The sequence below is a fragment of the Jaculus jaculus genome, chromosome 13 (genome assembly GCF_020740685.1).
Source record: "Jaculus jaculus isolate mJacJac1 chromosome 13, mJacJac1.mat.Y.cur, whole genome shotgun sequence".
Taxonomy (NCBI): domain Eukaryota; kingdom Metazoa; phylum Chordata; class Mammalia; order Rodentia; family Dipodidae; genus Jaculus; species Jaculus jaculus.
In genome coordinates this window covers 23872386-23896759 of record NC_059114.1, presented here as the reverse complement: position 1 = coordinate 23896759, position 24374 = coordinate 23872386, and the positions used below count along the sequence as shown (strand labels likewise).

Sequence of the window (24374 nt, the reverse complement as noted above, 5' to 3'; positions counted from 1 at the left end):
TTTATTTAAAAGAGACAGAAAAAGGCAGATAATGAGTGAATATGAGCACATCACGGAATCTTGCAACTGCAAACAAACTGCAGACATGTGCTACTTTGTGCATCTGGCTTTACGTGGGTACTGGGGATTCAAACCCAGCCCATCAGGCTTTAACCTTTTACCTTTAACCACTGAGCCATTTCTCTACCTTTTTTTTTTTTTTTAAGAGCGACAGACAGAGAAAGAGGCAGAGAGAGAGAGAGAGAGGGAGAGAGAATGGGTGCTCCAGGGCCTCCAGCCACTGCAAATGAACTCCAGACGCATGCACCCCCTTGGGCATCCAGCTAACGTGGGTCCTGGAGAGTTGGGCCTTGAACCGGGGTCCTTAGGCTTCACAGGCAAGCGCTTAACCGCTAAGCCATCTCTCCAGCCCTCTCTACTCTACTCTGATAATTTTTAAAAATAAGTTTAAAAAAAGCTAACAAAAATAAAAAGGTAAATTCTATCTCATTAAAATATCTAATTTTCATGAGCTGTATAATGAAAGACTAACAAAATTATAGAGAGGCTAGTGCAAAATAAATAAGCCTACCCTTTATGTCACTCAAAGTGGCACCACCATGAGACTGATCTGCCTCACACACAGACCTCCAGAAGTCCTGTTCTGCCACACCAGAGGCTTGGCCCTCATTTTGCAGACTTAGTGCCAACATGAAATCCAAGTTTGCAGTATCTTCACCACTAGCTTTTGGAGGCTGTCTGCTTCTATTCCTTTCCTGCCTTTCTTGTTCTTCAACTGGAAAAAAAACAAACAAGCAAACAAAAAAATCAGCTTTCCAAGACACATTAGATGTTGCCACCTTTCAACTCAAATCCATACCTATAAATTACCATGGTCAGCAGACATCTCCAAACTCCACTATACTCTAGACCCTTTAATTCTCATAGGTTTTTTTTTTTTTTTTTGGTTGTTGTTTTTTTTTGGGCGGGGGATGTTTGAGGTAGGGTCTCCCTCTAACCCAGGCTGACCTGAAATTCACTATGTGGTTTCAGGGTGACCTCAAACTTATGACAATCTTCCTACCTCTGCTTCCTGAGTTCTGGGATTACAGGCATGCACCACCACACACCACTCTCACAGACTTCTTAACTAGAAGTCAGCCATACACATTATCATAAATATATTATTAAATAGCAATAATAATGAGACAGGCACCATCCTAAACACCTTACACATATTTTTGCATTATGGCAGAGTTTAAAGCATAGAGTCAGACCACTTGATCTCAAATCTGAACTCTACCTTTATCTGCGAAATCACTGCAAATGCCTGAGTCACACACAGCCTAATGTCAGCTACTTGCAACAATATCATTGTCGTCATCATCAATTCTAACAGCTATCCAATAGCAAAGAGGTTTGATCATTCCCATCATATAGAAACATTAGGCATTCTTCCCAGTGTCACCCAGCTACTGTCAGGTTTTTATAATCCATCTATTTGGTCCCAAAGTCCTATCCCCATTTGTCCTGGTTTTACAGATTATGACACCATTTGTTTCCTACTCCCAAGCACAACTCACATAGATTATTCTGGATTGGAAAATGGGCAGTCATATTCCTTTGGTTAGTAGTCCTACTGTGCAAAGGGGCTGTTTCAAATGCTCTCAGGGGCCTTTGGGGTAGCCTCATAGGTGGGTCCAGAGCTTCAATTTGTCTGAGGAGTTGGGATGCAATCCAGATTCCATCTTGACCCCAAGATTCATCATACACATTAGGAGGCATGGCAGCCTCATCTCTCTTTTCTTCTTCCTCTCTCCCACAAACTTCAGGGTGAGTCTTCAGATCTTTCACAAGCACATTGCGCCCACAGTTGCCACACAGCTCTGTCCGGGCACCACAGTAATCTTCATGCTCTTTCAGTTTGAGAAAAGAAAGTTCCAAATCACAGTGCTGGCAGACAGCAAGCCGCAGAGGGCACTCAGTCTCCTGCAATGAGAATGAGGCAGTGATCATACACATCCAGAAAAAGTCTTGTCTTCCAACCCTAACTTTGCCTGCTATACTTCTAAGGATTAAGAGAGATAACTAGCTGGGTGTGATGCCACACACCTTTAATCTCAGCACTCAGGAAGCTGAGGTAGGAGACTCACCATAGTTTGAGGCCACCTTGGAGTTGTATGTCAGCCTGGGCTAGAGTAAGACCCTGCTTCAAAAAAATAAAAATAGGGCTAGAGACATACTTGAGCTGCAAGGTCACTGAGAAATCCTGCTGAAGCTGAGCTGAAAACCTCCTCCATGCAGACCAGCTGATAGAAAGCTGGAAAAAGCCATGCTGCATGCAGTTCAATAGAAGAGAGAGAAATCACCAGTGAAGATACTCAACACTGGACACTGCAAGCCCTATAGTTGACCAGCCAGGCCAAAAGAGCCAACAGATGCAATAGTAGCACATCTTTTATGGGGGAAACCAACCAGCCACAAATTTGACTGGAGGCCCGCTCCATGGGAGGGAATATATCCCTGATACTGAAAACCTACAGCAGGGTAGTCATGAGCCCTAGGAGTATAACATCTGCTGCTTTCTGGCTAAATAGATATACTATGCTCACCAAACTGCCCAGTAAGCACTTCTCTTAATGTTCATACCCATACATTAATGCTACTTTCACTTTTGGTTAAAGAAGCTTCTCTTTTAAGATAGCAGTGAACTTGGGATGACTCAGAAGGCACCATGGTGCTGAGAAGTGACAGAGGAGTGATCAGCACTGAAATATCTCGATCATACCGTCCATGGCTCAGGATCCATTGTGGAAGAGGTGGCAGAAAGAATGTAAGAGCCAAAGGAAGTAGAACTCCTTACAAGGTGCTCCTCCAGACATAAAATGGCCTGGATATTCATGACTTCACAGTACCTGACACTACTTACACAAGACCATCATAATAGGAAGATCATGACATCAAAATAAAAGAGAGACTGATTGAGAGGGGGGAAGGTATATGATAGAAAGTGGAGTTTCAGAGGGGAAAGTGGGGAGAGGGAAGAAATTACCATAGGATATTGTTTATAATTATGGAAGTTGTCAATAAAAAAATATATTAAAAAAACAGTGCTGGAGAGATGGCTCACTGGTCAAGGCACTTGCCCATAACAGTACCCACATAAAGCCAGATGCAAAGTGACACATGCATCTTGAGTTCATGTACAGTGGCTGGAGGCCCTGGTGCACCAATATTCATTTTCCCCTCCCCCTCTCTCTCTGCCCGGCATGGTGGCACAAGCCTTTAATCTCAGCACTTGGGAGTTAGACAAAAGGATCGCTGTGAGTTCTAGGCCAGGATGAGACTAATTCTAGGTTTATAAAAAATAAACCAGGTGTGGTGGCACACGCCTTTAATCCCAGCACTCGGGAAGATGAGGTAGGAGAATCATCCTGAATTCGAGGCAACCCTGAGACTACATAATGAATTCCAGGTCACCTGAGCTAGAGTGAGACCTTACCTCCAATAAACAAAAAAACAAACAAAAAATAAATAAATAAATAAAAATAAAAACAAAAGGGCTGGGGAAATGGCTTCGTGGTTAAGGTATTTGACTACAAAGCCTAAGGATCCTGGTTTGACTCTCCAGGACCCACCTAAACCAGATGCACAAGGGGGCGCATGCATCTAGAGTTCATGTGCAGTGGCTGGAGGCCCTGGCGTGTCCATTCTCTCTCTCTCTCTCTCTCTCAAATAAATAAATAAAAATAAAAATAAAGAAGCTTCTCTGACCAAAAGTGAGAGCAGCACTAATCCATGGGCATAACCACAGATAGAGAGCATTTAAAATAAAAATAAAAATAAAAACAAAATCTGGGTGTGGTGGCACATGCCTCTAATCCCAGAACTTGGGAGGCAGAGATGGTAGGATCACTGTGAGTTCCAGGCCAACCTGATATAAACACACAAGGTGGCCTACACATCTGGAATTCGACTGCATTGGCGGGAGGCCCTGGCAATTTCAATTCTTTCTTTCTCTCTCTCATTAAAAAAAAGCAAAGGGCTGGAGAGATGACTTAGCAGTTAAGGCACTTGCCTGTGAAGCCTAAGAACTCATGTTTTGTTTCAATCTCCAAGTCCCTCACAACCAGACACAATGACGTAGGCACACAATATCACATATGCGCACAAAGGGGCCCACATGTCTGGAATTCACAGTGGCTGAAGGCCCTGGGGTGTCCATTTTCTCTCTCCCTCTTCTCTCTCTCTCAAAATAAATAATTAAAAAACAAAAAGAAGTGGAGGGCTGGAGGGATGGCTGGACAGTTAAGGCATTTGCCTGCAAGGTCAAAGGACCCCAGTTACATTCCCCAGGACGCACATTAGCCAGATTCACAAGGGGCAACTGTGTCTGGAGTTCATTTGCAGTGGCTCTCTCTCCCTCTTTCTCTGTCAAATAAACAAATAAATAAAAATAACATATTAAAAAAATAAAAGAAAAGAAGTGGAGCCAGGCATCGGGGCGCATGCCTTTTATCTTAGCACTCAGGAGGCAGGGTTAGGAGAATCACCGTGAGTTTGAGGCCAGCCTGAGAGAACATAGTGAATTCCAGGTCAGCCTGAGCTAGACTGAGACCCTACTTCAGAAAAAACAAATTTAAAAAAAGAAAGAAAGAAAGAAATGGGATAGTGAGGCACACCTTTAATCCTAACACTCAGGAGTCAAAGGTAGGACGATCACTGTGGATTTGAGGACAGCCTGGGCTAGAAGTGAGACCCTACCTCTGGGAAAGAAAAAAAAAAAATCCCTTAGGGCCTCCTGCCATGGCAAATAAACTCCAATGTGCTACTTTGAGCATTTGGCTTTATGTGGGTATTGGAAATAGAACTCAAATGGGCAGGCTTTGTAAGGAAGCCCCTATACCCACTGAGCCATCTCCCTAGCCCCCAGGATTTTTATTTGTGTGTTTGTGTTGGTGAGTATATGTGAGTGCAGGTGCATGCAAGCTATGCATGAACAACTTTCAGGTCAATACTATGTCTTTTTTTTTTTTTTTTTTTTTTCTTTTCGAGGTAGGGTCTGGCTCTAGCCCAGGCTGACCTGGAATTCACTATGTAGCCTCAGGCTGGCCTTGAACTCAGTTATCCTACCTCAGCCTCTGGGATTAAAGGCAGGCACCACCACACCTGACTTTTTTTTTTTTTTCATTTTTTATTTATTTATTTGAAAGAGAGAGAATGGGTGGGCCAGGCCTCTAGCCACTGCAAATGAACTCCAGACATATGCGCCACCTTGTGCATCCAGCTTTACATGGGTCCTGGGGACTAGAACCTGGGTCCTTTGGCTTTGCAGGCAGGAGCCTTAACCACTAAGACGCCTATCAGCCCCAATCTTCTGGATTTCCAGTTCATCTGATGTTTCACTGTTACTCCGTGCTGCACTCTCCACCAGCTTCCAGGAAATTATCTCTACCTCTCATCTTGATGTCAGGGTCAGCACACAGGAATTACAGAAACATACTCTATCTACTGGATTTTTACATGAGATCCAGGAGCTGAATTTAGTTACTCCAGTTTTACCCTCTGAGCTAGCTCCCCAGATCCAGGTTTTGGGATTTTTTATTTTACTTTATTTATTTTGTGAATTTTTTTTGAAGTACGGTCTCACTCTAGGACAACTAACCTGGAATTCACTCTGTAGTCCAGGCTGGCCTCAAACTCATAGCAATCCTCCTACCTCTGCCTCTAGAGTGCTGAAAAAGATGTATGTCACAACACCTACTCTGGAATTTTTAAATTGATAAATATACTCACTCAACCCTGGCTAGCCTTATCTTAACTAGCAAGACAGAATGCTTATTTCTCATCAAATGGTAAAGAACTTCTTAGCCGGGTGTGGTAGTGCATGCCTTTAATCTCAGCACCCAGGAGGCAGAGGTAGGAGGATTGCCTTGAGTTCGAGGCCACCCTGAGACTCCATAGTGAATTCTAGGTCAGCCTGAGCTAGAGTGAGACCCTACCTCAAAAAACAAAAACAAAAAAAAAGAACTTCTTTAGGCACAAACAGCTTTTTAAAAATATTTATTTATTTATTTGCAGATTAAAACTACATTGAGATTCCATCTCACTCCTGTCAGATTGGCCACCATCATGAAAACAAATGATAATAAATGTTGGCGGGGATGTGGAAAAAGAGGAACCCTTCTACACTGCTGGTGGGAATGCAATCTGGTCCAGCCATTGTGGAAATCAGTGTGGAGGTTCCTAATACAGCTAAAGATTGATCTACCATATGACCCAGCTATAGCACTCCTAGGCATATATCCCAAGGACTCATCTCATTTCCTTAGAAGTACATGCTCAACCATGTTTATTGCTGCTCAATTTATAATAGCTGGGAAGTAGAACCAGCCTAGATGTCCCTCAACGGATGAGTGGATAATGAAGATGTGGCACATTTCTACAATGGAGTTCTACTCAGCGGTAAAGAAAAATGAAGTTATGAAATTTGCAGAAAAATGGATGGACCTGGAAAGGATTATACTAAGTGAGGTAACCCAGGCCCAGAAAGCCAAGTGCCACATGTTCTCTCTCATATGTGGATCCTAGCTACAGATGATTGGGCTTCTGCGTGAGAATGAAAATATAGTAGCAGAGGCCAGTAAGTTAAAAAGGAGATATAAAGGGAAGAGAAAGGAAGGGAGGAGGGTACTTAGTAGGTTGATATTGTATTGCAGGCAAACGCCTTAACTGCTAAACTCCACGAATAGCTTCTTTTTTTAATGTTTTATTTATTTATTAGAGAGCGGCAGACACAGAGAGAAAGACAGATAGAGGGAGAGAGAGAGAATGGGCGTGCCAGGGCTTCCAGCCTCTGCAAACAAACTCCAGACGCGTGCGCCCCCTTATGCATCTGGCTAACGTGGGACCTGGGAAACCGAGCCTCGAACCGGGGTCCTTAGGCTTCACAGGCAAGCGCTTAACCGCTAAGCCATCTCTCCAGCCCACAAATAGCTTCTTAACTAAGTGACCCAACAAAAGTCCACATGATACTAGGCAGTGTATATACTGAAGAGGTTATTCCAAACTGGAAACCCCAGGCTTGATTTCATGCTCTCCAGGAAGACTAACAATAGCTAAACTCTAGCAAAAATGATATACACAGATCCAAAGGGAAAAACTGAGGCCAAGTAGTGAGCACAATACCCAGACAGTCAATCTGGCTGGAGTCTTTTACGCCTTTAATCCCAGCACTCAGAAGGCAGAGGTAGGAGGACTGCCATGAGTTTGAGACTACATAGTGAACTGCAGGTCAGCCTGGGCTAGAACAAAACCCTACCTCAGAAAAAATTTTTAAAAATTAAAAAAAAAAAAATAACAACTTCAACCAGAATTTGAAAAACTATGCATGTGAGTGGGTAGAGAATAAAGGCTCTACCAATTGGTTTCCACTCTGCGTGCAGCTCTACAATCTCAGCAGGACTAGGCCCACAGCACCTTTGGCCTGTCACAAAACAAGAAGACTAACCTCATGCTTCTTTAACTGCCTCTTCTCCAATTTCTTGTTACATTTGCAGGTCACCTGGGGTAAGAAATGAGAATCATTAAGCATTTGTGCTAACCTGTTCCTGTGTTATTATATGGCAGCAAGTATAGTACCTTCATGAACATTTCAAGAAATGGCAGTTCACCTGACAGTGTTCTGTAGCCATGTGAATCTCCATGTCAGATTTGGGAAATGGTTCCTTGCAGACAGGGCACACACCAATGTTCCTTTGACAGTGGATTTCATGGATTGTAAAATTAAACACAGGAATTTCTTTTTTGCTAAAGAAATAAACCAAAGAAAAAGACAAGCATTACTGATTTATGCCTTTTCTTGCACATGGACATCTATCCTGTTCAATTTTCTGTCTCTATTTTCTACCCCCCCACCCAGCCTCCTTTGGTTTTTAGAGGCAGGGTCTTGCTCTAGCCCAGGCTGACCTGGAATTCACTATAGTCTCAGGCTGAACTTGAACTCATAACAGTCCTCCTACCTCAGCCTCCCAAGTGCTGGTATTAAAGGCATACTGCCACTATGCCCAGCTTTTTTTTTGAGATAGTGTTTCATGTAGCCAAGCCTGACCTAAACTCACTATGAAGCTAATGATAATGTTCAACTCCTGATTCTTCTGCCTCCAGTTCCCGAGTGGGTTTACAAGAGCGTAGCACTACAATTTTCTTAGGTATGTTTACTTATTTATAATTATTTACAGGATCTCTTGCCACCATAAATGAACTGATTCTGCAAACAATGTCAAATAAGCTGGCCTGTCTTTGGATTCTCCTGGGTCTACCTGCCATTGCCACAGACACACTGGGATCACAGATGCATTTTCTATTTTCCATCTGGCTTTATGTGGGTACTGGAGAATTGAACCTGGGCCAGCAGGATTTTCAAGCAAATGCTTTTAACTGCTGAGTTATCTCCCCAGCCCTATAATTTTCTTCTAACAGAAAAATGTTGAGAAATAAATGTCTGTCTTTCATTTTCAAGACTGTTCAGGATGACCTGCTGACATAAAGTACTCTATATAGGAAAGCCTTTAAAATTTTAGAACTGAATAGGAAGTACTGTAAAAAGCTGCTGCTCTCAAACTGTTATGGCTCACACTTGTAATTCTAGACTTTAGCAGGAGAACTGTCATGAGTTCAAGGACAGCCTGGGCTACAGAGTGCATTCCAGGCCATCCTAGGTTAGGGTGAGAGACTGCCTTAAAAAAAAAAAGTCAGTTGGGTGTGGTGGCACACACCTTTAATCCCAGCACTTGGGAGACAGAGGTAGAAGGATTACCCTGAGTTTGAGGCCACCCTGAGACTATACTGCATAGTGAATTCCAGGTCAGCCTGAGCTACAGTGAGACCCTACCTCAAAAAAAAAAAAAAAAATTGCTCTGACTTTGAATAACCTTGTTTTCATTACCTATTAACTCACACTTTTTTTTGAAACTCCCTTAGCATAGTTATTTATATACTGTTCTAGGACTGGGATTCCTTCAAATTAGAACAGACTGAAAATACAGATTTATTAACCAATGTCAGTGCTCTTGTCAGATCACAATTATTTTTTTTTTGGGGGGGGGTTTCAAGGTAGGGTCTTGCTTTAGCCCAGGATGACCTGAAATTCACTATGTAGTCTCAAGGTGGCCTTGAACTCATGGTAACCCTCCTACCTCTACCTCCTGAGCACTGGGATAAAAGGCATCCACCACCATGCCCAGCTTAAATAAAAATATTTTTAAGGGCTGGAGAGATGGTTTAGTGCTGGGATTAAAGATGTATGCTACCATGCCCGGCTAAGAGGAAGAGTACAAGCCAAAGGAAGGGGAGGCCTCCTTACAATGCAATCTTTTTTGGTGGGGGGAATTCAAGGTAGGGTCTCACACTAATTCAGGCTGCCCTGGAATTCACTATGTTGTCTCAGGGTAGCCTCAAACTCACAATAATCCTCCTACCTCTGCCTCCCAAATGCTGGGATTAAAGGCATGCGTGAGCCACCATTCCTGCCACAATGTATTTTTACATTATCTGGTTTTTTTTTATTACTTTCAGTCCATAATTCAGTCCGTAAACTCAAGGCTTAAAAAAAAGTTTATAAAGTAGCAAACAGTGAGTGACTAGCAGAAAGAAATACATTTTTTAGACTAGACACTCTCAATGAAGTCTTCACTTCCAAACTTATACTGAAAGACTATTATATCTAGTAGTTGCTCTGATTCTGCTGAAAATAATAATAATAAAGCAACACAAAGGAAAAGGTATATGGCTTGAACCTTCACAAATCTATATCAAATTATTCTCCTTATTCATTATCTCTCTCATACTCAATTTGATAAGCACAGAATAAATACTCGTGCCTTGGTTTTTATTTAGTTTCAGTAAATGAGGTAGGGCATGGTGATGCTTGCCTGTAATCCAGTATTTAAGAGTATAAAGCAGGCAAGTCAGGAGTTCAAAGCCAACCTGGTCTACAAAACAAGTTCAAGGCCAGCCTAGAATCCCAGGTTAGCCTGGGCTACAACGAAACTCTACCTTGAAAAAAATAAAAAAAGAAGAAATAGGGCTGGAAAGATAGTTTACCAATTAAGGCACTTGACTCCAAAGCCTAAAAACATGGCCTTGATTGCCCAGTACCCATATAAAGCCAGTTGCACAAACTGGCACATTCATCTGGGGTTCCTTTGCAAAGGCAGCTGAAGGCCCTGGCATGCTACTATCACTGTCTCTCTCTCTCTCTCTCTGCTTGCAATTTTTTGTTGTTTTTTTTTTTTTGGTGTTTCGAGGTAGGGTTTCACTCTAGTCCAGGCTGACCTTGAATTTACTATGTACTCTCAGGGTGGCCTGGAACTCACAGTGATCCTCCTGAGCGCTGGGATAAAAGGGGTGCACCACCACCAGCTTTTAAATGGGCATGCCAGAGCCTCTAGCGACTGCACACGAACTGTAGACATGAGCTACCTTGTGCATCTGGTTTACGTGGGTACTGGAGATATTTTTTTTAAGGGCTGGAGAGATGGCTTAGTGGTTAAGCATTTGCCTGTGAAGCCTAAGGACCCTGGTTCAAGGCTCGATTCCCCAGGACCCATGTTAGCCAGATGCACAAAGGGCACATGTGTCTGGAGTCCATTTGCAATGGCTGGAGACTCTGGCATGCCCACATTCTATCTCTCTTCTCTCTTCTCCCCCCCGCCCTGTCTGTCTGTTGCTCTCAAATAAATAAACAGATATAAACAAAAAAATTAAATATATTTTTTAAAGGGCTGGAAGGCTGGGAGATGGCCTATGAAGCTTAAAGACCCATGTTTGATTCTTCAGATCCCACATAAGCCAGGCACACAAAGGAGAGGCAAGTGCAAGGTCACACAAGCCCACTAGGTGGCACAGCATCTGGAGTTCAACTGCAGTGGCTGAGGCCCTGGCACACCAATTCTCTCTGTATCTCTCTCTACTAAAAAATAAAAATAAAATCAGGCATGGTGGCACATGCCTTTAATTCCAGCACTCAGTAGGCAGAAGTAGGAGGATTGCTGTGAGTTTGAGGCCACCCTGATACTACAGAGTGAATTCCAGGTCAGCCTGAGCCAGAGTGAGACACCACCTCAAAAAAACAAAATAAACAAATAAATAAATTTTTAATAGAGGCTGGAGTGAAGACTTAGTGGTTAAGGCATTTGCCTGCAAAGTGTAAGGAGCCATGTTCAGTTCTCCAGTACCCACGTAAACCAGATACACAAGGTAGCTCATATGTCTGCAGTTCGTATGCAGTCGCTAGAGGCTCTGGCATGCCCATTCCCTCTTTATCTATCTGTTTCTCTCATAAAATATAAATAAATGAAATAAATAAATATATATGCATATATACAATATGAGTTCTGGGAAACTGAATTTGGGTCCTTAGGCTTCGCAGGCAAGTACCTTAAGTGCTAAGCCACTTCTCCAGCACCCTGCAAAAAAGCACTTTAAAAAGAAAAATAGGGCTGGAGAGATGGCTTAGAGGTTGAGCGCTTGCCTGTAAAGCCTAAGAACCCCGGTTCAAGACTCGGTTCCCCAGGTCCCACGTTAGCCAGATGCACAAGGGGGCGCACGCGTCTGGAGTTCGTTTGCAGAGGCTGGAAGCCCTGGTGCGCCCATTCTCTCTCTCTCCCTCTATCTGTCTTTCTCTCTGTGTCTGTCACTCTCAAATAAATAAATAAATAAATAAATAAATAAGAAAAAGAAAAATATATGCCAGGTGTGGTGGCACATGCCTTTAACCCCAGCACTTGGGAGGCAGAGGTAGGAGGATCGCTGTGTGTTCAAGACCACCTTGAGACTACATAGTAATTCCAGGTCAGCCTTGGATAGAGTGAAACCCTACCTTGAAAAACACAATAATAATAATAACACGTATCACCACCTTTATCAAGATACATTATTGAGGAGGGGCTAGAGAGATGGCTCAGCTTGCCTGCAAAGCCTGAGAACCCAAGTTCAATTTCCCAGTACTCACATAAAGCCAATAAAGCAGATGCACAAAGTGGTGCGTGCATCTGGAGTTCGTTTGCAGCAGCTGGAAGCCCTGGCAAGCCCACTCTTTCTTTCTGTCTCTTATCTCCCTCCCTCCCTCCCTCCCTCCCTCCCTCCCTCCCTCCCTCTCTCTCTCTCTGCTTGCAAGTAAACAAACAAATTATTGAGGAATTCCCACCAAGAAACAAATTATTGAGGAATTCCCACCAAGAAACCAGCTGACTACTGCTGGGAGTCTAGGTTTCATTTCAGTAGGAAAGTGTTTGTCTCTTTTTGTTTTTTCGAGGTTGGGTCTCATTCTAGCTCAAGCTGACCTGGAATTCACTATGTAGTCTCAGGGTGACCTCGAACTCATGGCGATCCTACCTCTGCCTCCCGAGTACTAGGATTAAAAGCATGCACCACCACACCCGGTGAGTTTGTCTTTCAATAGTTATTTAACTTAAAAATACCAAAGTTGGGGCTGGAGAGATGGCTTGTTAGTTAAGGCAATTGACTGCAAAGAGAAAGGACCTCAGTTCAATTCCCCAGTACCCACATAAGCCAGATGCACAAAGTGGCACATGCATCTAGAGTTCATTTGCAATGGCTGGAAGCCCTGGCACAACCTTTCTCTCTCTCTTTCTTTCTCTCTCTCTCTCTCTCTCTTACCCTCTCTCAAATAAATAAATAAAAATATTTTTAAAAATACCAAAGTAGGGGGCTGGGGAGATGGCTTAGCGGTTAAGCGCTTGCCTGTGAAGCCTAAGGACCCCGGTTCAAGGCTCGGTTCCCCAGGTCCCACCTTAGCCAGATGCACAAGGGGGTGCATGCGTCTGGAGTTCGTTTGCAGAGGCTGGAAGCCCTGGCGCACCCATTCTCTCTCTCTCCCTCTATCTGTCTTTCTCTCTGTGTCTGTCGCTCTCAAATAAATAAATAAAAAATTTAAAAAAAAAATACCAAAGTAGGTGGGCTGGAGAGATGGCTTAGCGGTTAAGCGCTTGCCTGTGAAGCCTAAGGACCCCGGTTCGAGGCTCGGTTCCCCAGGTCCCACGTTAGCCAGATGCACAAGGGGATGCACACGTCTGGAGTTCGTTTGCAGAGGCTGGAAGCCCTGGCGTGCCCATTCTCTCTCTCTTCCTCTATCTGTCTTTCTCTCTGTGTCTGTCGCTCTCAAATAAATAAATTTTAAAAATTTTAAAAAAAAATACCAAAGTAGGGATGGAGAGATTGTTCAGCAATTAAAGGCACTGTTTGCAAAGCCTGACTGCCCAGGTTCAATTCCCCAGTACCCACATAAAGCCAGATGCACAAAGTGGCACGTGTATCTGGAGTTCATTTATAGCAGCAAGTGGACCTGGTGATCCAAATTGTGGGTGCCAAGTAAAGGTATGTGCCACTACACCCAGTGGCTACTTTTTTTTTCTTTTTTCTTTTGGCGTGTGTGCGTGTGTATGCATGTGTGTGTGTTTTCTTGAGGTAGTGTCTTGCTCTAGCCCAGGCTGTCCTGGAATTCACTATGTACTCTCAGGGTGATCCACCTACATCTGTCTCCTGAGTGCTGGGATTAGAGGTATGTGCCACCACACCCAGCTCCGATATTGTATGTCTTTTCTTTTTTCTTTTTTTGTTTTGTTTTGTTTTCTGTTTTTCGAGGTCAGGTCTCACTCTAGCTCAGGCCGACCTGGAATTCACTATGTAGTCTCAGGGTGACCTCAAACTCACAGCGATCCTCCTACCTCTGCCTCCCGAGTACTCGATATTGTATTTCTTAACCTACCTAGTTATTATAAAGTTTTAAAGGCCATTAAATCAACTATTACCCTTCCTCCACTTCAAAAACAAAAGTTATAGCATAGAATACAGAAGGTTTAATCCTTGCACTGAAGAAAACAAAAAGTAATAGCTCAGAGTTCTGTAAGGACTCCCACACACACTTTATTAAAGCAAGGTCTCACTGTAGCCCAGGCTGACAGAGAACTCTGCAGCTCAGGCTGGCATAGAACTCAAAGCCTCCTCAGGGCCAGAATTAATAGTCTTAAAACACCATACCCAGCTTTCACCCTTGAAGTTCTTTTGTAAAAACTGGGTGTGGTAGCGCAGGCTTTTAATCCCAGCATTTGGGGAGGCAGAGGTAGGAGCTTGATGAGTTTGAGGCCACCCTGAAACTACATGGTGAATTCCAGGTTAGCCTGGTCCTACCTCAAAAATTTGAAGAAAAAAAAAGTTAATACTGGTACTGGGAGTGGTAAACTTGTCTACTTCCATGTGTGAGGCTCTGGGTCTCTGGGTTCAATGCCCAATGCAGAAGAAGAAAAGTTAATACTAAAGCTAGGTATGATGGTTACACCTGTTACATTAGCACTTGAGAGCTTTGTAAAAGGCAAGATCAAAAGTTCAAGAAGTTCAAGGTCATCCTTGGCCCTATACTGAGCTCATGTGGCCTGGGCCACAATAAGACCAGGTCTCAAAAAAAAAAAAGAAAAGAAAAGAAAAAGAAGAAGAAGCCGGGCCTGGTGGTACACAACTTTAATCCCAACACTTGGGAGGCAGAGGTAGGAGGATCACTGTGAGTTCAAGGCCACCCTGAGACAACATAGTGAATTCCAGGTCAGCCTGGGCTACAGTGAAACCCTACCTTGGGAGAAAAAAAGAGAGAGAGAGAGAGAATGGAAAAAACCCTATCTCAAAAAGAAAATAAGGGCTGGAGAGATGGCTTAGCGGTTAAGTGCTTGCCTGTGAAGCCTAAGGACCCCGGTTCGAGGCTCAGTTCCCCAGGTCCCACGTTAGCCAGATGCACAAGGGGGCGCACGTGTCTGGAATTCGTTTGCAGAGGCTGGAAGCCCTGGCGTGCCCATTCTCTCTCTCTACCTCTATCTGTCTTTCTCTCTATGTCTGTCGCTCTCAAATAAATAAATAAATTTAAAAAAAAATTAAAAATAAATAAATAAATAAAAAACAAAACAAAAATAAGGGCTGGAAAGGTGGCTTAGCAGTTAAAGTCCTTGCCTACAATGCCTAAGAACCCAGGTTGTATTCCCCAGTACACATGTAAAGTCAGATAGATACACAAAGTGATACATGCACAGTGGCTAGAGACCCTGGTGTGCCCATTAAAAAACAAAAACAAAAACAAAACAGGGCTGGAGAGATGGCTTAGTGGTTAAGGCACTTGCTTGTCAACCCAAAGGACTCAGATTTGATTCCCTAGGAACCACATAAGCCAGATGCACAAGGTGGCACATGCGTCTGGAGTTTATTTACAATGGCTGAAGGACCTGGTATGCCTATTCTCTCTCTCTCTCTCTGTTTCTCTCTCAAATAAAATAAATTAAAAAAAAAAAAAAAAAGGCCAGCTACGATGACTCATACCTGTAAATCCCAGTACTCCCAAGGCAGAGGCAGGAGGATCAATTCAAGTTTTGGGCCAGCCTGGTCTACACATCAAGTTCCAGACCAGCCTGGAGTATATAATGAGACTCTGAATCAAAAACCCAAGGGGCATTCTCTTCCTATCTGCCTCCTCTCCTCTCTCCCCGCCATAAATAAAAATAATAAATAAATAAATAAATAAGTAAAAAAAATTTTTTTAAGGAGCTGGAGAGATGACTTAGCAGTTAAGATGCTTACCTATAAAGACAAAGGACCCAGGTTTGATTCCCCAGGACCCACATAAGCCAGATGCACAAGGTAGCACAAGTATCTGGAGTTCGTTTGCAGAGGCTGAAGGCCCTGGTGTGCCCATTCTCTCTACTTGTCTTTTTTCTCTTTCTCTCTCAAGCACACACACATAAATAAATTTTTTTTACAGATGAGTGGGCTTCTGCCTGAGAAGGAAAATACTTGGTAGCAGAGGCCAGTAAGTTAAAAAGGAGACATAAACAGAAGAGAAAGGAAGGGAGGAGGATACTTAATAGGTTGATATTGTATATATGTAAGTACAATGATTGTAATAGGGAGGTAATATGATGGAGAATGGAATTTCAAAGGGGAAAGTGTGGGGGTGGGGAGGGAGGGAATTACTATGGGATATTGTTTTATAATCATGGAAAATGTTAATAAAAATTTTAAAATTTAAAAAAAAAAATCTACTTTAAAAAAATATTTAAAAATCCAAGGGGGTCAGGGGCTGGAGAGATGGCTTAGCAGTTAAGCACTTCCCTATGAAGCCTAAGGACCCCAGCTCAATCGAGGCTTGATTCCCCATGACCCACATAAGCCAGATGCACAAGGTGGTGCATGCATTTGGAGTTCGTTTGCAGTGGCTAGAGGCCCTTGCGTGGCCATTCTCTTTCTCTCTCTGCCTCTTTCTCTCTCTGGCTGTCACTCTCAAATAAATAAATAAAAGTAAACAACAACAACAACAACAAAACCCAAGGGGGGATGGAGAGATGGATTAGTGGTTGAGGCACTTGCATTCGAAGCCTAAAGACCCAGGTGTGATTCCCCAGAGGCCAAACCAGATGCACAAGGTAGTGCATGCATCTGGAGTTCATCTTCAGTGACTAGGGAGCCTGGCATGCCCATTCTCTCCCTCTCCCCCATCTCTCTCTCTTTTTCTCTGTCTCTTCCTCTCCATCAGATAAATAATACATATTTTTAAAAATAAAACCCCACTGGGCATGGTGGTGCATGCCTTTAATCCCAGCACTCAAGAGGCAGAGATAGGAGGACAAACATGAGTTCAATGACACCCTGCGAATGCATAGTGAATTCCAGGTCAGCCTGGACTTGAGTGAAACCCTACCACAAAAAACCAATAAATAAATTATAAAACCTCAAAAGAGGACAGGAGAAATGGCTCAGCAGTTAAGGTACTTGTCTACTAACAGACCAGGTTCAATTCCTCAGTCCCCATGTAAAGCAAGATACACAAAGTGATGCATGCATATAGAGTTCATTTGCAGCAGCAGGAGGTCCTGGCACACTCATTCTGTCTCTGATTTCAAATAAATAAATGAAAATATTTTTTAAAATATTGAACAAGGAAAAAAAATATTGAACAAGGACTAGGGAGATAGCTTAGTGGTGAAGGTGCTTGCCTGCAAAGACTAAGGACCCAGGTTCGATTCTCCAGGTCCCACGTAAGCCAGATGCACATGGTGGCACATGTGGCTGGAGTTCATTTGCAGTGGCTGGAGGCCCTGGTGCACCCATTCTCTGTCTCTCTCCCTCTCTGTTTCTAATAATAAATAAAATGTTTAAAAATACTAAACAAAATCTGGGCATGGTGATGCACACCTTTAATTCCAGCACTCAGGAGGCAGAGGTAGGAGGATCACCATGAGTTAAAGGCCACACTGAGACTCCATAGTGAATTCCAGGTCAGCCTGGGCTAGAGTGAGACCCTACCTCGAAAAACCAAAAAAATATACATATATATATTAAACAAAAACAAGAGGAGAAGGGATATGGACAAGCATGAGGACTTCCATGAGCAAAACTGGGCCTAGTCAGGTGTTGTGGCACACACCTTTAATCCCAGCACTTGGGAGGCAGAGGTAGGAGGATCACTATGTGTTCGAGGCCACCCTGAGTCTACATAGGGAATTCCAGGTCAGCCTGGGCAAGAGTGAGACCTTACCTCGAACAACTGCCCATCCCCCAAAAAAAGTAACTGGAAAAAAAAATGTAGGGCTGGGCTGGAGAGATGGTTTAGCAGGTAAGGCACATGCCTGCAAAGCCTAAGGACCCAGGTTCGATTCTCTAGGTCCCACATAAGCCTGGCGCATGCATCAAGAGTTTGTAGTGGCTGGAAGCCCTGGCATGCTCATTTTCTTTCTCTCTCTCTCTCTCACTCTAATACATAAGTAAAAATAAAAAGTCTTTAAAAAAAAAGTAACTGGGCATGGACATGTACCCTTGTATCCCTAGTCCTGTGGGAAGCTGAGACAGGAAAAATCACTTGGGCATACTGGCCAGTCTGACTAACAACAGCAGTTCCATGGTCAATACGAGACTCTATCTCAATGAAAAAACATGAAAGAGTGACAAAAGGACACCCGTCATTTTCCTCTGACCCACACACGCACACACCACACCATACATACTACATACACATGTTCCCTCCCCACCAAAAGAAAAAGAATTGATACTGAGCTGTTCTGACTAAATTTCTTTGTCACTACATGTAGCGCCAAGTTCATAAAACTGTTCTCAATCAACCCCAAGACAACCACGGAGGCCATGCAGGGAAATCCATCACACTTTGAAAAACACTGATTCCTTCCTACATTTCACTACACTTAGCATAGTACTCTTATCTTCTTAAAATATGATACTTTTCAGACTCACATACACACACACAAAAAAGTTTTCTAGGCTGGGAAAATGGCTTAGTGGTTAAGACATTTGCCTGCAAAGCCTAAGAACCCTGGTTTGATTCCCCAGGACCCACTAAGCCAAATGCATAGGGAGCACTTGCGTCTGGAGTTTGTTTGCAGTGGGTACAGGCCTTGGCATGCCCATTCTCTCTTTCTATCTGCCTCTTTCTCTCTCTCAAATAAATTAAAGAAAAGTTTTCTTATATAGGTAAGAATAGTTGAGACTGGGGCTGGAGAGAGGGCTTAGCAGTTAAGCGCTTGCCTGTGAAGCCTAAGGACCCCAGTTCGAGGCTCAATTCCCCAGGACCCACGTTAGCCAGATGCAGAAGGGGGCGCACACATCTGGAGTTCGTTTGCAGTGGCTGGAAGCCCTGGTGCGCCCATTCTCTGTCTCTCTCTCTGCCTCTTTCTCTGTCTGTCACTCTCAAATAAATAAAAATAAAAAATTAAAAAAAAAAAAGAATAGTGAGACTGTAAGACCTGGGTTTGTGGCTTAGTGTTATAGTACTTGCCTAACATGAATAGGCCTTGGAATTAATCCCTAGCACCAGAGGAAGGGAAGAGGAGAGGAAGGGAGGAAGAGGAGGGGAGGAGAATGGGGAGGGAAGGAGAAACAGAAGGAGTTACAGACAGAGTGGGGTGAGGGGAAGCCTCCAAAGTAGCCCAGTGCCTTTCTAAATCATAAACTAAAAGCCAAGAACCAGACAGAGTCCTGACACCCAACCTTATCCCATCTCTCTAATCATTACTCTTTACTTAAACCAACCATCTTGTCAAATTACTAAAACAGAAAATTTATCCAAAATTGTTAGGCAGCTCTAGTTGATTTAACTTGTATAGTTCATAGTATAGTATATAGCTTCAATCTCAACCCACCAATTAATAACTTAACAATTTACAGAAGCCATTTTGTCTTAATTTCAGTAACATTAGATTAAATGTCTTACCAGTTGTCACACAGTCGAGTATCCTTGTCATCTAGAAGTTCAGCCATCTTTAGCTCTTCCTGAAAATCTGAAAACTACAAAGGAAGAAGTATGAACTTTTAAAGGTATGAGCCACCATGCCTGACTTTTGTTTGCTTCAACATTCATTTTCATTTCTGCTTAAGTATGACATGCAAACACACACACACAAAATACTTGGGGTTTTCCTGTTTTTAAATGTTCAACTTAAAATAATTTTACTTACATTGACAGTTGAAAAAGAAAAACAGTACAAATAAGTCCCTTAAACTCTTCTAATTTTACTAAAAGTTAATATAACCATTGTATACAAAATTTTCAGACATAATGTCAATAAAATATTATTAACTAATATATAGACCTTATTCAAAGAAAATTCTTTTTTGGTTTTATGAGGTAGCCCAGGCTGACCTGAAGTTTACAATGTAAGTCTCAGGCTGGCCTCAAACTCATGGCAATCCTCCTACCTCTGCCTCCAAGTGCTGAGATTAAAGGCATGGACCACCACACCTGGCCTTATTCAAATTTTTTTTAAGTATTTAATTTATTTATTTGAGAGAGAGAGCAAGAGAAAGAATGGGCATGCCAGGGCCTCTAGCCACTGCAAACTCTAGATGCATGTGCCACCTTATAAAGCTGGCATCACGTGGGTGCAGGGGAATTGAACTTGGGTCCTTAGGCTTTGCAGGTAAACGCCTTAACTGCTTAGCCATATCTCCAGCCCTCAAAAAAATTTTTAATTAATTATTATTTATTCATAATAATTCATAATTTATCCTTCTTGAGTCCATCTTTATTAATCTTTTTTTATTTAATATTTTTGTTTATTTATTAGAGACAGAGAGAGGGGGAAGAGAGAAAGAATGGGTATGCCAGGGCCTCTAGCTGCTGCAAACAAACTCCAGACATATGCACTACCATGTACATCTGGCTTACATGGGACCTGGAGAACTGAACCACGGTCCTTCGACTTCATAGACATGTGCCTTAACTGCTAAGCCATCTCTCCAGACCCCTCAAAATTTTTTTTTAATATTTTATTTGAGAAAGAGGCAGATAGATTAGAGAGAGAGAGAGAGGGAAAGAGAGAAATGAGCATGCCAGGGTCTTCTGCCACTGCAAATAAACTCCAGACACATGCACCACTTTGTGCATCTGGCTTTATGTGTGTATGGAGAAACAGAATCACAGGCTGTTAGACTTTGCAAGAAAGCACCTTTACCACTGAGTCATCTCTCCAGCCCGACATTCAAATTTCAGAAACCATACAATGCCTTTTCTCTGGTTCAGAGTCCCATTAAGCATCACATGATGCACTTGTTACTTCTCCTGTGATCTAGAATATTTCTACAGGTTTTACCGTTCATGCTCTTTTTCAGCCAATTTTACTTGCTTAATCAGAGGCTGCTAGCTTCTAGCAATTACTAATAGTTTCTAACTATAAGCTAGTTATTTTGTAGACAACTTGGGTTTGGAGTTTGTCTGATGCTTTCTTGGGATTAAGTTCAAGTCGTACTTTTGTTATTGTTGTTTTTATAAAGGCAGGGTCTCACTCTAATCCACACTGATCTGGAAATTACTCTGTAGTCTCAGGCTGGCCTCAAACTCACAGCAATCCTCCTGCCTCTGCCACCCGAGTCCTGAGGTCATATACATTTTTTTTTTTTTGGCTAGAGTACCATACAGGTGATATGCTCAGGCTGGGAAGGCAGCTCAGTTGGTAGAATGCTGTTTAGCAAGCACAGGACCCTAGGTTCAATTCCCAGAACCACATAAAACCAGGGTATGGCAACACATGCCCATTCATCTAGACCAAGGAGATAGAGGCAGGAGGATCAGAAGTTCAAGACAGACTGGAGAGAAGGCTCAGTTGTTAAAGGTGCATGTTTGCAAAGCCTGATAGCCTGAATTCAATTCCCTAGTACCCACACACAACCAGATGCACATGTATCTGGAGTTAGTTTGCAGTGAGAGGAGGCCTTGGTGTGCCCTTACTGTCTTGTCTGCCTGCCTTTTTCTCTCTCTCTCAAATAAATATATATTAAAAATAAAAATAAAGTTCAAGCCAGGCGTGGTTCATACCTTTAATCCCAGCACTCCTGGAGGCAGAAGCAGGAGGAGTTCTGGGAGTTTGAGGCCACCCTGAGACTACATTGTGAATCCCAGGTCAACCTGGGCTAGAGTGAGCCCCTACCTTGACCCCCCCCCAAAAAAAAGCCGGGCATGGTGGTATATGCCTTTAATCCCAGCACTCAGGAAACAGAGGAAGGAGGATCACCATGAATTCAAGGCCATCCTGAGAATACATAGTGAATTCCAGGTCAGCCTGAGTTATAGTGAAACCCTACCTCAACCTGCCCCCCCAAAAAAGTTCAAGGTCATCCTTGGCTACATAGGGAGTTCAAAGCCAACCAAAGCTACATGAATCCCTACTTACAAAGTAAAAAGGTGATGTGCTATTCTACTGGAGGACATATAATGCCAACAATTGTTAGTGGTGAGGTTAACTGATCACTTTGTTGAGATGGAGTAAGCTATGCTTTTTTACTATGAAGAATTAATTTCTCCTCTTCTCTTCTCCCCGCAGCCCTTGGTATTGGGAATTGAACCCAAGGCTTCCTGGTACATGCTAGGCAAATGCTATACCACTAAGCTATGTATATTCCTAGACCTTTTCCCTTATAGTTTTTAAATATTTTATTTATTTTTTTTGTTTGCTTAAGGAAGAGAAAGAAGCAGAGAGAGAGGGAGGGAGAGAATGGGCATGCCAGGGCCTTTAGCCACTGCAAACGAACTCCAGATGCATGTGCCACCTTGTGTATCTGGCTTATGTGGGTACTGGAGAATTGAACCTGGGTCCTTAGTCTTCATTGGCAAATGCCTTAACCACTAAGCAATCTCTCCAGCCCACACACTCCCCAACACCCCCCCCCTTTTTTTTTTTTTTTTTGAGTTAGGGTCTAACTCTAGCCCAGGCTGACCTGGAACTCACTCTGTAGCCCCAGGCTGGCCTCGAACTCACATCAATCCTCCTACCTAAGCCACCCAAGTGCTGAGATTAAAAGCATGCATCACCATGCCCAGCTTTTTCCCCTATTTTTAAACAGGATGCCAATGCACAAAGCAAAGTGCTGGCAACATTACTACCAATATTTATTTTAGATTATTCCTTTCCATGACACAAAAATAGTCTTAATACTGACTCCTAATAAGGCTCTGCAATGGTTTTGGCATTTTCAAACCAACTGCCATTATTAGTGCCCTGGAACTATTTTACAAAATAAAAAGTGTCTAACGGAAAAATAAGCAGAAAAGTAATAAAGAATTTTCAAGAAAAGTCACAAACAAATAGGGATGGGGCAGACAGAACTCCAGATAAGGATGGTCAGGGAAGAACTTTGCAGGGAGATGACATTTCAACTAAGACCTGAAGCACAAAGAACCAGCCACAGCAGACAGACAAAAGGGAACTCACTGGGGAAAACCTAGTCACCAGGAAGAGCAAAAGACCTGAGGAACTGAAAGAGAAAGTAATAATCAGATCTGACAGCAAAGCAGAAAAGGAGAATGATTTGAGAAGGCTTCATGATTAATACAGGGCAGGAAGGATATTAGATTATGGCCAGATCTGGTTGGCACAAACCTGTGAACCCAACAATTGCTCAAGTCATCCTCGGCTACAATAGGATGTTGGAGGCCAACACGAGCTACCTGAGACCACATCTCAAAAAATGATGACTGGAGAGATGGCTTAGTAGTTAAGGCGCTTGCCTGCAAAGCCAAAAGACTCAGGTTCGATTCCCCAGGACTCACGTAAAACAGATGCACAAGGTGGCATGTACATCAGGAGTTCATTTTCAGTGGCTAGTGCCTACCATGCCCACTTTCTCTCTCTCTCCCTCTCAAATAAATAAATAAAATATTTTTAAATAACATAATAAAATAAGAAAGGATATTCTATTCCAAGATTAATGGTCAACCACTGAAGGGTTTTTCAATGAGAAGGGCAAAAGTCCAGGTATGAACACCATATGGATGACCAACTAGGAATAGGCAAGAGCCCACCTAGGAAAACAGGTCACTGTCCTCAAAGGGGGAAGCCCAAGCACTTCTCTCAGGGTGTGCTGCTCCGTGCCGCTGCTGGCCAGCTCCAAGGAGGGCACCGGACCAGGGCAGTAGTGCCAGGTCCCCGGCTGCCCTGCCAGAAGCGTGCGGGCGGTGGGCAGGGCTCAGAGCCAAGCTCGAACTCTGTCCCCCCGCGTGCCTTCACCTCCCCGGGCCGGGCCGGGATCCTCACGGCGACAACCAACCGTGCTCCCAGGTAAGCGGGCGAGCCTGCGAGGGGGCCGGCCGTGAGGAGGTGGACAGTTGCCCGGCTCGGAGCCCGCGCTCTCCGGGTCCGGTCCTAGGAGAGCGCCGCGGGTGTTAGCGTCCGAGGGGCGGGAGCGGAGGGACCGGGTCCCGCGAGGCCGAGGGCGGTCCCCGGGCCTCCCGCGACCCCACGCCCGCAGCTCCAGGCTCGGGCTCGCAGCCCAGGCCGGCGCCGGGCCCAGTTCCGCCCTGGGGCGCGGTGGCCTCGGCGAGCCGAGCGGCGGGGACCGGACGACGCCCGCTCGGCCCGCGCCCAGACCCGGCTGCCAACGAGCCCGAGGCGCGGGGTCCCCGCGGGGGAAAGCGCGACGGGAGACGCCTCCATGACCCGCCCTTCCTCCCCGCCTCCCCGAGCGGCGCCTCACCTGCGAGGCCAGGAGGAACGCCGAAGTGCCCACTGCCGCGGACGCCGAGCCTCCTCAGCCACCGCCGCGCTCAACAACCGCCCACCCCCGTCTCAGCGCTCCCGAACGTCGCGGAGGAGCGTGCCCATTGGTCCAGCGGCGGCCCCTGCTGAGCGGCCATTGGACGGCACTGTTGTCGCTCTCCAGACCCCGCCTTCAAACCTCCGATTGGCTCATTGGCCCTCCACAGGGGCGTGTGCTTAGGAGTCCCAGCCCCCGCACAGCTGGATGGAGAGGCTGAGCCGAGCAGTGCGAGCCCGACGCTGGATCTAGCAATTGCTAGAAACACCGGCTAATAATATTTCCATGAATAATGCTGTGCA

General features: G+C 44.1%; 1 protein-coding gene across 2 annotated transcripts in view; it reads right to left on the bottom strand.

Annotated features, from left to right (window-relative positions):
* The window catches only part of Trafd1 (TRAF-type zinc finger domain containing 1), a 41405-nt gene extending 17291 nt beyond the window's left edge, over nucleotides 1-24114 (bottom strand). The window contains exons 1-7 of one of the 2 annotated variants that reach the window (XM_045132912.1): nucleotides 24013-24085; nucleotides 22752-22794; nucleotides 19259-19332; nucleotides 7653-7788; nucleotides 7490-7543; nucleotides 1563-1968; nucleotides 572-775 (exon numbers count right to left, since the gene is read on the bottom strand). In XM_045132912.1, coding sequence (XP_044988847.1) covers nucleotides 572-775; nucleotides 1563-1968; nucleotides 7490-7543; nucleotides 7653-7788; nucleotides 19259-19305 — 847 coding nt within the window. In that variant the 5' untranslated portion in view covers nucleotides 19306-19332; nucleotides 22752-22794; nucleotides 24013-24085. Of the gene's footprint in view, nucleotides 1-571; nucleotides 776-1562; nucleotides 1969-7489; nucleotides 7544-7652; nucleotides 7789-19258; nucleotides 19333-22751; nucleotides 22795-24012 lie in introns of both variants that reach the window. The other variant, XM_045132910.1, reaches the window with a different exon arrangement.
* Nucleotides 24115-24374: the final 260 nt, after the last annotated feature.